This window comes from Xiphias gladius, chromosome 23, assembly GCF_016859285.1.
Source record: "Xiphias gladius isolate SHS-SW01 ecotype Sanya breed wild chromosome 23, ASM1685928v1, whole genome shotgun sequence".
Taxonomy (NCBI): Eukaryota; Metazoa; Chordata; class Actinopteri; order Istiophoriformes; family Xiphiidae; genus Xiphias; species Xiphias gladius.
Genome location: NC_053422.1, coordinates 3,998,830 through 4,012,303, shown reverse-complemented (window position 1 = coordinate 4,012,303; position 13,474 = coordinate 3,998,830). Strand labels below are relative to the sequence as shown.

Below are 13,474 nucleotides of genomic sequence, written 5' to 3'. Positions count from 1 at the left end.
ACACACACACACACACACACACACACACACACACACACACAGACACACACACACACACACACACACATATATATGAAATACTCTAGTAAAGTACAAGCACCTAAAAATTTTAGTTAAATACAGTGTTTGCGTAAATCTACTAAGTCATTTTCCAACCCCCTTTTGTTTTTGTTTTTTTTGTTTTTTTTCCCTATTAGTGAATTGAAGAGCAGCACATTTGCCTTTCGGCTTTTACTCTGAAAACAACACGGACGTCGCCGCTTCCGTAAGGCTTTTACTTTGTAAAGCAGCGACCGGACGTCGTGCCCGCTTGTTCTTGCCGGGACGCTGACAGGTTGCTGCCTGACAACAGGTGAGAGAGACGCGGGGAGCCCAGCGCGTCGCGGCGGGATTAAACAGGCGACGAGAGGACGGTACAGATACGGTAAACCCCGCGTTACATTTCTCTGTCATTCGCCGCTGTGTCAGTCCGAACACGAGGCAGCGGACAAACCGCATTATGCCCTAACCGTGAACCAAACGGGGTTTTTTTTTTGTTGTTGTTGTTGTTTTTTTAGCCTTTTTAATCCTGCTCTGCGGCAGTTTGTGAACGGCGTCTAGCTAGTTTTAAGACCCTCCAGCGGACACGTCTACCGACTGATAGAGCTGAAAGAGTGAGTGTAGAAATATTTGAAAATAAATAAATAAATAAAATAAAGAAATATATATATATATATAAGTGTCGTCTTGATTGGTTTCCGCCCACCTCTCCATTCACTCACAATGAAATCAAATCAGGCAGATGCTGCTGTTGCAGGCGTCATTTATCACCCTAAGAGATAACAACGTGAGGCCTCTACCAACACGTCGAATGATGTTAAACTAAGGCGCTGCTTTATTGTTAGAGGACATTGGGGGAAGGCCACCTTTCCCCTACACCAGGTCAGAGGCTGCTTGAGGGGTTAAAAATTCCCTTCCTGTGACTTGTCCACCTGTTGCACACAGATGTCAGGTTGTTAAAATTTAACACAGATTTCTCTCACACACAACTGAGTGTGTCTCAAAGTTGTACATTGATGATATCCTTTTGGAAACAGAGTTAAATACCCGTGTGTGTGTGTGTGTGTGTGTGTGTGTGTGTGTGTGTGTGTGTGTGTGTGTGTGTGTTCCCAGTTCCCAGGGGCTGTTTCAATGGACAGTAGTGTCATCTCCATGCCTTGCTGCCTGTGAAATCTGTGTGTAATATGTCTTGTCACGAGGAGCCGCTCAGCGAACGTAACGCAGAGTCAGATTTTTCTTGTCCGATTTTAAAGTGAATGGGTCAGACAGTGAGGTCGGCTGTAAGATAACTGCGTGAGAGATAACCGGTGGTTCACCCCAGACGGAGACAGACAGGGGGTAAACACTCACTCATTTGTAGAGTGATGTTTAGTCTACCTGAATTTGTTTATTTCAGATCTCCGGCGAGGAGGGAGCCGAGGCTGCCGTGATGTTTCCTTCGCCTTCTGCTGCTTCTGGAGTCCTGAGTGGGACGACGTTGAGAGAGGAAACCTAAGACATGTGGGTAGTGCCGCAATTTGTGAACAGTTTATCCTTATCATCATTCTGGACACCATCTTTAGCTCACAGGTTGTGACTCTAATTTTGAAAAACGAAAGAAATGTCCAATTTGTTTCACGTCGATGTGGAAAAACCAGAGTTTTCCACTCAGTTGTTTTACGACTTGGATTCACATGGCTTCTTTGTACATAAGCTCCTTGCATATATGATGGACACTGAGTCCGCAGCCTATCTCTGTTAGTATAAGATGCCTGTAGGTACTTCTTTTGAAATCAGGGTGGGTTAGCTAGCAGATGTTGCTTATTCTCCAGCGCACAGTAAAAACAAACTCACTGTAATCAGGTTGCTGCCTTTCGGATATTTACATTCAGTGGACTAAAAATTTCATTCAGCTTGTTGGTCAGTGGTGAACGATGTTTTTCCCCACCTGCAGGTCATACCAAAGAAAGCAAAGTAAGGGTATGATCACACCCTTAATCTGCTGTCACTCACCGTCGACCTAAAACACTTCCTCACTCATTGTCGGTAATGCCGTGGTATTTAATGCTGACTAAGCAGACAGGATGCAATCATCGCTGCTTTCATTTCCAGCTTCGTTACGTTTCCGCAGCTGTTTGTGTAGCCTGCAGCAGGAAGACGTTAACATGGGTTGTTAACATACTCGGCAACCTCCAGCTCAGCAAATGACAGCAGTTGTGCCGACGCAGGATCACAGTGTTACCGAAGCAATCCGAGCCAGTCTGTGGCAGGTCGTATCGATCTTGACCCTTTCTGCTTCCCCGATCCCCGGCATACCTCCAAGGTTGAACTATGTCTTCGTGTGAAGGCACGCATACCATAGCCAGGAACTAGTCCCCCCCAGCAATTACAGTAAACATGGTTCTGCATTTAGACGTCTTACCATGTCATCAACTCTCCTGCCCTGGAAAGTGCCTAGCACTGCACGTGTAAAGCAAAATTTCTACAACTGCACCAGTTTACGGAAAAGTTCACCCATCTTGTAAGACTAAATCACAAATTAGCCTTGGCAGAGTGATGCTTTCTAGGAATGGAGCAGTTTTGTTCTTGGAAAGGCAGGTTTTTGCCTGAGAAAGGTGTTTGCTCTCAGAGGTCACTGTAGAGAGTTGGAGGAGTACCTGAAGTCTCTTTGTAAACCCGCTTTCTCCTGCAAGACACCTTAAGTTATCATGAAATGAACATAAGTCAGCTGATAAAAGAATCCAGTCCTGCGGCATTCCTCCCTGACATACCGATCTGGCGGACCAGATTAGCCGCTGCCTCCCTCACTCCCTCCTTCATTCCAGACGCTCTGCGGCTGACTCCAATGAATTTTTTCATTGTTTGAGGCTGGGTTAAAGCTATCAACATATTCCGGTTATTCTCATAGACACATAGTAATTTGAGCCATTTGAGTCTGTATGTTTGGTTCACTGTTGTTTCTGAGGAGAAATAGCGAACAAATGTCATGTCGTCATCTGACGGTTAAGAAAAAATTGTATAGGAAAATGATAAAATACTTGTGGATAGAAACAACAAACTTTTAATAAATGCTATGCCTGTAAAACAGTATTCATTCATTAGGTATTTAATGTTATAAAATGTTAATTGTAAAGGGACAAAAACATACATGAACCAATGCCACATACCACAGCATTTATAAGCAAAGTTTATTTGCATTTCCCGTCCCTAGAGGGGTCTTTTTAATATGCATTAAACTCAACAATAAAATGCATACAGAACAGCACAAAACAGAAAAACTCAACAATATATTCATACGTCCCAGGAAAGTACACAAGTCTGGTGTTGACGTCTTCCTCTTCAGATAAAACATTTACAGTGTAACGGAAGATGAAAGTGATACAAATGAAAGGACTTATGATTCCATCACGCCTGCTCTGTCGGCGTTAAATCTCCACCCTGTTATTTTTTTGGGATTTTCAGCAACATCGCCTGTCTGCACTATATCAAGCAGATTTCCTGTGTTGAAGGGAGGTTTTCTTAACGACTGTGATAGATGACAACTTGATCTTGTGGTGTGGAGCCAAAAGATTAAAGAAGAAAAAAAAAAAAACAGTGTCCCAGTTTTACTGACACACTGTTAGTACAGCTTGAAAGTTTGACTGTTGTTAGCCGTGCTAGTGGCATGCCTTGAGAAACGGCAAGGTCAGTCTGTTGGTCCGTGACTTTGGTACATTTGGTGGAAGTTTCTCAACAACTCTTGGATGGATCGCCATGAAAGTTCCTACAGACATTCACGGTCCCCTGAGGTTGAAGTCTACTGACTTTAGTGAGCCCCTGACTTTTCCTCTAACGCCACCACTTTGACATTTTTGGCTTTTGGTGACTGGATGGACTGTCATGACATTTGTTACAGATATTCATGGTGCACAGAGGATGAACTTTACTTCGATGATTCAGGTTTAAACTTATCCAGTGAAATATCTCAATATCTAATTAACATGTTGGCACAAAAGTTTGCACACTATAGCACCACTATGAGGTTGACATTTTTGTCTTTTAGTGAAATATCTGAACACTGTTTTTAGTGGTAATTAGCAAATGTTAGCATGTTAACATGTTAAACTAAGATATTTAATGTGGTAAAAATATGCACATTAGCATTCCGTCAGTAGCCTTTAGTGCATAACATTGCTCCTCCCTAGTACGGCATCACACAATGCTAATGTTGATGTCGGCCCTTAGTCTTATTCAGATGTTTTTTTTTTTTTTTTGTTTGTTTGTTTTTTTTAAACTAATTTTTAGCAGTAGCACTGCAAGCACTGCAATTCCCATTCTCTTTTATTGTACGGTGACAGTTGTTTCTAATCAACTCTGAATAAAAAAAAATCTGTGTGAACCTGGCTGGATACCTTTAGAGGAAAAAGTGGGTGAAGTCACTCTCTTTATTATTAAATGAAAGTGAATGGTTATGCTGCAGACTCTCAAATAACACAGTCCTCTTAACTTTCATTTAAATACATTTTTAGTAACCAGTTGCTGCTTAGTGGGCCTACAGTTTCTTTAGTTGTTTGTTTTAATTGTTTAAAATAGACTTTGGACACAACCGCCATAAATCTTTTATTTCCGGCTGAAATATATCCAAAGGAGTGAGGTATATATCTCTTTTTGTTACCTTCTACCAGAGAATCCAGACAATCCCTTTAATTGGAAGAGGATGGTACGTCCCGCAGGGCTTTTGTTTCCTGTGAGAGGAAAACTTCAATCACTTCAAAGCTCTGGTTTCATTGGTCCCTTTAGGGTTTCACAAGGCCTTTCAAGGTGCCGACTCATTGGTCCTTCATTCCACTTGGAAGATTTGTCAGCCAATCAGCCTCTGCCCGGGTGAGTGCCGCTTCGTTTTACCACCGGCTGCTGCAGTCAATCAGCTTATTCAGCAGCGTGAGTGTGCTTTTGTGTGTGTGTGTGTGTGTGTGTGTGTGTGTGTGTGGCCACCCTTTCCACCCCTCCCCTCTTTTTCCTGTACAAAACAACCAGCCCGCCCTCCTTTCCACTCCCATCCCCCCTTCCCTCACACACTCATGCACTGTGTGTCTCTCTCTCGCACACACATACACACACACACACACTTTGAAACACTCCTGCCACATGAGGCCCAGCAGCAGCCTGCGCTGTGTGTGTCACTGGAGAAAGTTACACAGGCGTGTGTGTTTGTGTTTTCCATGCAGCGGTGTCTCCTCTGCAGCAGTTTTCCTGCCTCAGTTGGGACAGAGCACAGGACAGCGAGAGAGGGGAGACCGAGCTGCACTGCAGCTGAATCAGGGATCCTGCACAAGGTAATAATAGCCTGATCTCATGTAAATGGTTTTGAATGTTACTCTTTAATGTCTCTCTCACACACATTGTTATTTTTAAGGATGGTGAACAGTTTGCTGTGGTTATGGTTTGGCCTGTGAGAAGCAGATGTCATAATCTGGAGTGGTGACAAACTTGTTTTGGGATGTAAAGAAATTTTTGATGTCAGGTTAATTTGTCTTGCTGAGTTTTTTTTTTGTGCCATAACTGTTGTAATGTAGTGGATAAGAAAGAGCTTATAGGTAGTGCCGATTTGATGCCTGAGTTTTGGTAACTATACCAAAAAAAACCCCTGTTATGAATACCTTTTTATATTTAGAGTTATATACTAGTTTTTCTGCAAGCTAGATTTTCATTAAAAAAAAAAAAAAATAAAAATAAATTAATTAAAGTTAAATTCTGTCTAAACACAAGCAGCTTGTCGAGAACGTTGATTGAACAAAGTAGTTTGAAACAGGCAAAATTTTGATTTGAATAAGGAACTGTCTGATCGGACAGGTATTCGACGCCAGCTTTTGACACCTTTCTTGATTGTTAAATCTCAGTTATCCCAAAGTCTGACCACCATTTGCTGTAAACCGCCTTTTGTTGGAGGGAGAAGATAAATCTGTGAGGCGGGATTAGATCAAAATGAGTGACACACAGTCACAGTCACCTATTTTGATAGTAATGTATGTACAGTTGTTGTACACCTGAAAAATACAGTGCAATCCAGTGTAGCCATGCCGATAATGATAACAAAAATAATGCAGAAGAAATTCAAAACATTTTAAAAGGTTAAAAGGTTTCAGACGTATAAACACAATTTCATATGCTCCCAGTTGCCAGTTTATTAGGTGCACCTAGCTAAAATAATGCAGTCTAGTAGTCTGCCCTCTGCCCGTGTGTGCCCTCACCGATATAAATCAGATGAAAAATATTAGAAACTCCTCACAGTATAAACCAATACAATTTAACAGCACTGCAAACTATAGCCTTCGATAAAGTTGAATCTACAAAATGGAAAATGAGCATTTTAACCTTCATGATGGTAGGAATTTATGTGGGGCTGTTGTATTAGGCAGCTCTAGTTTTAGCTAGCTCTACCTAATAAACTGGCAGTGTGTACTCACTGAAATGGAATAAAACAAAATCAAATGTAACAAGATTATAAGAAGGCAATGGGAATACAGACAGAATGCCAAACAACATCCTCATACCTCTCAGACTTTTTGGTACAAACCAAAATGTGTCCATGGCATCTGGTATCGAAAACTGTCAATTACCGAAAAATTGCCATGAAATTTGGTCGTGTTTGAAATCCAGCTTGCTTCCTCTTTGGCCAGAGGGCTTTCGATTTAAATCTTAATTTTTTTCCTGTCTGAATGAGAAATGAGTGAATCAATTTTCAGGAGCATATTTTGAAGATCTTTAGAGTAGATTCAAATTGACTCTCTTTGCGCACTATTGGCAACAGTTGTAAAGGAATTTGTTTGCGTGACACTGTTGCAGGAACATATCACATGTAGTGACATAAATTCTCAGTGACTCATAGTTTAGGAGCAGCAAGACCTTACATTCAGTTCAAAAAGAAAGTGAATGGCATACAACACATCTGAAACGAAACTTACCCACTCTACATTCACACAAAGGAAAGAAGTTCTATGTAGTGGTGCAACATGTTCTGAGGTTGATACAGAATCAGACCATTAGGGCTGGACTCTGATCCATGGAAGAAGCTCTGAGCCTTGTTGCTGATGTTTAAAAGTGTTGTCATGAGTAACCTGTCACACAGTTTATAATTTAATCACAGAATCAAAAATAAACTGTCATTAGAGTCTGTCCTTTAAAGCCACAGAGGGTTGTTCAGCTGAACCATGTAATGGCTCATTTTCACACCAGTGGCAGCATTAGTCGCTCTGTAAGCAGCTTGCCGGCCTCCTGGCGGGTGAAACGTGGTGTTCCAGCTCAGAGGATCCATGACAATGCACCCCCCTCCGGCGCATGTTTGTGTATAAGCCAATGCATCTGCAGCTCTGCTGCTGTGTGCTGGTTGATGCAGTTATAAAGGCTAAATTAATACAACTTTTAAACATGTTCTCAACACGTTTGTTTGTTTTCTTTTTTTTTCTTTTTTTTAATTTTAACATCTTCTTACCCTTTGGAACAAGTACTCATTGCTCTGCAGTTTCTCACCTTCACTTTAAAGGGATAAACCTTAAATCAAATACAGGAGTCGGACAAAATCTGCTTTGAAATTCTAGGAATTTTCCTGTGGAGGACTTGCCCAGCACCAGATGTTTAGAAAAACTTGTCTCGAACTGTTTTCTCAGCGTTGTTAAATGGTAGACAGTGGAAATTGAATTTGAGTGACAGTAACTCTTCATACTACATAGATGTTGTTAATGGTCCGTTAAACTGAGGGTTAAGAATACAGCCAGGTTTAGAAAAGGTTGTTTCTTTAATACTGGATGACTTCGACAGCATGGAAGTTGTCATAGACTCATTTAACATGTATCATGGTCCTACTGTGTGTACGTTTGCTTCAGTGCCATAGAGAGCGCACATACAGATGTAGCATAGTCAAGTTAGATGTGCTACGTTTGACATGTCTGGCGCTGCTTGGACAACACAGCTGTGCTAATACAGGATACATACAAGGGGGAGGGCCTATAAAAAGTAAATCTCTGCAGCAGTTCAGCTCTGCCAACTGCTGCAGGTTGTCCTCTCTAGTTGTTTTCCACTGTCTCTGCATTGAACTTTACTGACTTGTAGGTTTGACTTGAGGTCAAATGTGGGTTTGATTATGAACTCATATATTTCATCCTTCTGATCGAATTATCTCGTACATTCACTGTGGTCCATCTGGTTCAGATTGAGAGAAGAAAATGTGGCTCAGTGCATCTGTTGCCCTTCACACTGATAAGAAAGTCGATCAGCAATGGAGGAATTTCAGCTTTTAAGGGTTAGTACAAAATGATCTTGCATCGGTGGATCTACTAGGGTTGCTTTAACGATTAGTATAAAGAAAATACATGTTTCTTATGATGAGACATTGTTTTTAAGTATTAATGTAAAATGTAAACATACTCCGTCAGCACAGTGTCTAAATAATGTTTCTCTTTGACAGTGAGCTCCATCATGGAGGTGCCCCGGAGGCCTCAGCCCTCCACCTTCACACTAGCTCTCCCTAAACCGGCCTCATCCGCGCTGTCTCCCCTCGGAGCTTTACAGAAGGTCGCCATGAAAAAGCCAATGACAGAAAAGCTCCAGGAGAAGGATGGATCCACAGAGGAAAATCAATGTGAAGAAGAGACATTCAGCACAGCGGAGGAGTCAGACGTGTCCGTGTTTGTTGAAGCACCAGCCGAGACCTCGGAACCTGTAGATTCAAATGCTAGCGCTGTGGACTCAAAGCTCTCCTCACAGGATAGTTTCTCAGAGGAGAGCTCAATATCAGAGGAGAGGTTGGCACAGGAGGCCGAAGAGGCCAAAAAGAAATCTGAAGAGGAGGAAGCGGCAGCTAAAGAGAGAGCAGCCCAGAGACAGCTGCTGGCCATAGAGGAGCTGGTCCAGTCTGAGAGGAATTATCTTCGACTGCTGCAAGTTAGCACTGTGACCATCAGGAGCAACCTGCAGAAATTACAGGTATGAATGCGGTGGTAGTACCATTCTTAGGCAAAATTAATAGTAGTCCTCGTTAGGGTGGCAACGGTTACTTTCATTGTTGATTATTTTTCCTATTCATCCACATAGTATCAGAAAATTAGTGAAAAATATTCATCTCAAATCTTGTGAGCCCAAAGTTACGTATTGACAGTTGATTGCTTGCTTTGTCCCATTGACAGTCCAAAATGTAGATATATTCAATTGCCAATGATATAAAACAAAGAAAAGCACCACAGTTCACATTTTGATGACTTGCTGTCTGCTGAATGGTTGGTATTTTTGCTTTATATGGAAATTAGTAATTAATTTCCTATTAATTAATCAACAAAACATTTTAAACTGGTCTTGATTATTTTTGCAAAATGCTGCAAAATCGTAACTATTCATCAGTTCTTTGAGTCTTTGGGGAAACAAAATTATTTTATTGCATTTTTTTTTAAGTCTTGACTTTTTTACTTTTTCATTTCAATATTTCTTAAAGTGGCAGCTGCTTGAAAGTTTTTACCTAATGAATGTCTAACTGTTACTGTGCATATTTGCATTATCAAGATCATCAGTTATTTGCATGTAAAAGATTGGAGCAAAGCTAAAAAAGTGCCATTATTTTTCATATAGTATCTTTCCCGCTATTTTTAGGATCCTAACCTAAATATGTTGCTGTAGGATCACAGTATCAAATCTTAAGATGCGAACAATGAAGGAGGAGACTGACCCATGCTTACACCTGTAACAATTAATCAATTAATCCCTTAGTTCACTGACAGGAAAATTAATCACTAACTGTTTTGATAACCAATTAGTGTTTTTAGTCATTTTTTTAAGAGGAGAATGCCAAATATTTCCTGGCTCCAGCTTCTTAGATTTGATGATTTGACGCTTTTCTTTCTTGTACATGATAGTAAACTGAAGATTTTGGGGTTTAAAGCTGTTTGTCGGATAAAACAAACATGTCATCTTGGGTTACTGGGAATTAAAACGGCATTTTTCACTATTTTCACTCACTATTTATATTTTATGGGCAAAACAATAATCAATTAGAAGACGAGAAAATAATTGGCAGACGAATCGGTTCTGAAAATAATCGTTAGTTGCAGCCCTGCCCGTGCTCGCCACCATCCCATTGCCCTTGAGCAAGGCGTGTTACCCACATGTCTACAGTACAGTTTTGCTAAGAAAGAGGCTGCAGGTCAAGATTAATTGATGCAAAAACAAGCTCACTCTCATGTACCCAAAAGTTTCAAACCCTCAAGTAGCATTAATTAACTTAGGTTTTCTTGTCGTTTAGTGTTAGACCCTGTATCGTGTTTATTTCTTTGTTTTGATTGTTTATGATGGGACAACCCTTTTGATTGTGCCTTTTTAAACAAAAAGTATTCACTACATGTAGAATTGCCACTCCAGCATCCAGAGGTACTGTCACGCAGAGGCCGCTTGATGGTTTATTATCGTTAGCTTTTCATTACATCTGAGGTATTGCTTATTACTGTTAAATTATCATTTATTATCACTTCAGTAATGAAATGAGGCCTCGTAAAACATAAGGGAATCAGGCTTTATGGGCTGCAAGGACTGAGCTGTCGATGAGAATGAAAGTTATAACACACAGAGGAAATGGTAGATGAGGGAAAAGAGAATGAAATGAAAATAGAAAGAGGGAATGGACGGGCTAAATTACGGGTTGATGATCTGTTAAGGGAAGGAGAGAAACTGGTGAATAGGAGAGCGGTTGATGAAATCGATATTAGGAAAGAGATTTGTCCGTGTTATGTGGCAGTTTTCTGATTTAAAAAATTGAGAGATAAAATGCAGATGTGGGGAAATAAAATGAAAGAGGGAGGTGAAAATGTGGGTAAAGGAATATGATGGATGGGGGAGATGGAGAAGGACACACAGAAGCAGCAGAGTGGAGGAGGGCTGGATGGAAAAGTAGAATACATTGAGATAAATGAAGCCATTGTGAGACAGAAACGCTGCTGTGGCAATGTGCAGATTGTTGAGTCTTTCACCAGTTAGTGTTCCCACTGTTCCCTCATTAGAATAGAATGTAGCAAAACAAAATGGATCTTTATCAGCTGTGCATTAGCATTTTTCTTGTACAAAAAGGGAGAACAAACACACACACAAACAGATGTGTGTATATATGCTACATATAATAAAATGCAATAAATGAACATGTCAAGTAATGGTAACTATGGAAATTATGCCACGCTACGCAGCCTTCTTAGTGCCTTTTTTATGTTTTCTGTGTTATTTCTGAAATCATTTTTGTCAGTGATGAGTGTTTGGACATTAAATTCATTTGCACGCGTGTCTCTCCGTCTGCCTGCCCACCTTAGCCTCCTCTAGCCAACCTGGACAGCATGTTTCTCTACATTGAGGAGGTGATTAATGTGTCGAGTCGACTCCTCAGCTTGTTGGACCAGAAGCATGTTCGGCCTGGAGATCCTCTCTTCCTGGAGACGCTCTGTAAGGGATATAACTTTACACTCAAAGTCACTTAAATTTCTCCATTAAGCGGCGTCATCCCCTGAACTCTTAATCTCATTGACGGGGTTTGTTCTTTGTTATTTGACAACATGAGCCAGTTCAGACTTCCAACAGGAAGTGGTGAGAATGTTGCAGGTCTCAGAGAGATATTCTCTTTCTAGATCAATTCCTCTCATCACACTTGTTGACAGGAAGTAAATAAAATCTTCACACATCTTATTGTCTAATGTGGTTTTCACATTCACTTGAGAATCTAAATGGGGTATTTCACAGTCTCAGCAAGGGGTCTGGAGGTGCTAGTATAGCTAATTTGTGAGGCTGTATACCTAGAAATGTCTGCTCTACATTTGACTTGTATTTGCATGTGCTGAAAGCCTAGTGTGAAAGGTGACAGTTCTTGAGAAGCTCTCTGAACCTCAGTGTTTCTTTTTGCATTTTCTTGGTCGGTTTTAGATGTGCGTAAGTCTGTTTTACTGTGTGTGTGTCGCAACATAATAAAGGGGTGAAAAGTGTGTTCCTTATCTCATACACCTCACATGCAGCCTCTTGAAATAAACACTATAGGCGTGACTGTGTTCTTTCCAAGAACATGAAACAAATCCGACTCCCAGACATTCCTTATGTCCTTTTTAAATTAACGAGATTTAAATGCACCCACTGTTCTGTCTGCAGGATGCAAGCACTTTGTAGACCTTACGTAGACTGCTCGTACCATGAAATGATACCTGGATATGAACATGTAATAACTATGAACAGATTACTCTCTCATCTTTTTGGTCAAACTGAGAGTTGAAGGGTTAAGAGGAAAATCACCGCTACTAAAAAAAAAAAACACTGAAACACACAAAGTTTGATGTTCACATTATGTAACAGGTAACGTGGACAAAAAAAAACAAATTAACATGTCCAGACGTGTCTCTTCCCATGACAACATTTTATAGTTTCTCAGCGTGAAGGCTGTTAATTAAATTTGCCTGTCTCCATGACAGCACTTAACGGGACAACAAGAGAGTGTTGTTTTTTTTACACATGGTCTATGGTTCTTCCAATCAGAATGGCAATAACTTCAGTAAAGGCATGGATTGTGTTTCACATGATACCAAAATGAGCAATCTTTCTTATTTGGATAGATTATACAAATATATGCAGGATACAGTTAATTTGATATGAAAAGCTACTATTTTTATTTATTTGTCATATTTTTAAAGTAGTTGCTTTTTACCTTCTTTGGCCTCCTTACAAACAGGAAAGTTGTGCTCCGAGCATGATTTCTCTATGTAAATGAGTAAATATATGTTTTTCCCTCCTGACAGGCGATTCCTTCCTCAGCCTGTCTTCAGACATTGAGGCAGCCTATAAGGAATACTTGGCCAACTACAACCACATTACAGTGGTGGAGAACAGCTACAAACAGAAGGAGGGGCTCTGGAACGAGGTTGTCAGGGTCATCAAGGCCTCAGCGTAGGTCTATATCATCTACCTGCTCTTTCACACTGGGACCAAACTTGCTAAAAACTGTTGCCGAAAACTGAAGATGAAAAAATGTCAACTGGATAAGCAACAGAAGTAACACGTAACAGTTGTTGCTTTCGGTCCTGAAGTTATCTGAGTGCTGACTATTGCCGTTCATCCCTCCAGGCCTGAAGTGAACGCCACTTCTCTGAGTTTCTTCCTGGTGATGCCGGTGCAGCGGATCGCCCGCTACCCCCTCCTCCTGCAGACCATTCAGAAACACACCGACCGAGCTCACCCAGCTTATGCACTCCTGGAGCAGACTGCTCACACCTCTGTTGCCTTGAACTGTCGGATCAACGAGTACAAACGCTTCAGAGAAGTTGGTAAGACGGGGCCCTTCCCAGACCGTCCACTACTAACTCATAAACAGATAAAATGCCTCTGTTGTATTCTTTTGTTACGTTTGCTGTGAGAAAATCAGCCAGGCCTAACAAAGTTGCCATCTGTGTTTGTAACTTGTCACTAGATTAAC

General features: G+C 40.9%; 1 protein-coding gene across 10 annotated transcripts in view; it reads left to right on the top strand.

Moving 5' to 3' along the window:
* Positions 1-277: 277 nt before the first annotated feature.
* arhgef37 (Rho guanine nucleotide exchange factor (GEF) 37) overlaps positions 278-13,474 on the top strand; it is a 45,717-nt gene continuing 32,520 nt past the window's right edge. For 6 of the 10 annotated variants that reach the window (XR_005706576.1, XR_005706575.1, XR_005706582.1 and 3 more), the window contains exons 1-8: positions 278-424; positions 1,436-1,539; positions 4,683-4,881; positions 5,226-5,333; positions 8,462-8,979; positions 11,337-11,466; positions 12,801-12,948; positions 13,126-13,325. Coding sequence is in view for 2 of the 10 variants with exons in the window: in XM_040119799.1 (XP_039975733.1) it covers positions 8,473-8,979; positions 11,337-11,466; positions 12,801-12,948; positions 13,126-13,325 (985 nt within the window). In the remaining 8 variants the exon portion in view is untranslated. The remainder of the gene's footprint in view (positions 425-1,435; positions 1,540-4,682; positions 4,882-5,225; positions 5,334-8,461; positions 8,980-11,336; positions 11,467-12,800; positions 12,949-13,125; positions 13,326-13,474) is intronic. The other 4 variants (XR_005706579.1, XR_005706580.1, XR_005706581.1 and 1 more) reach the window with 4 other exon arrangements.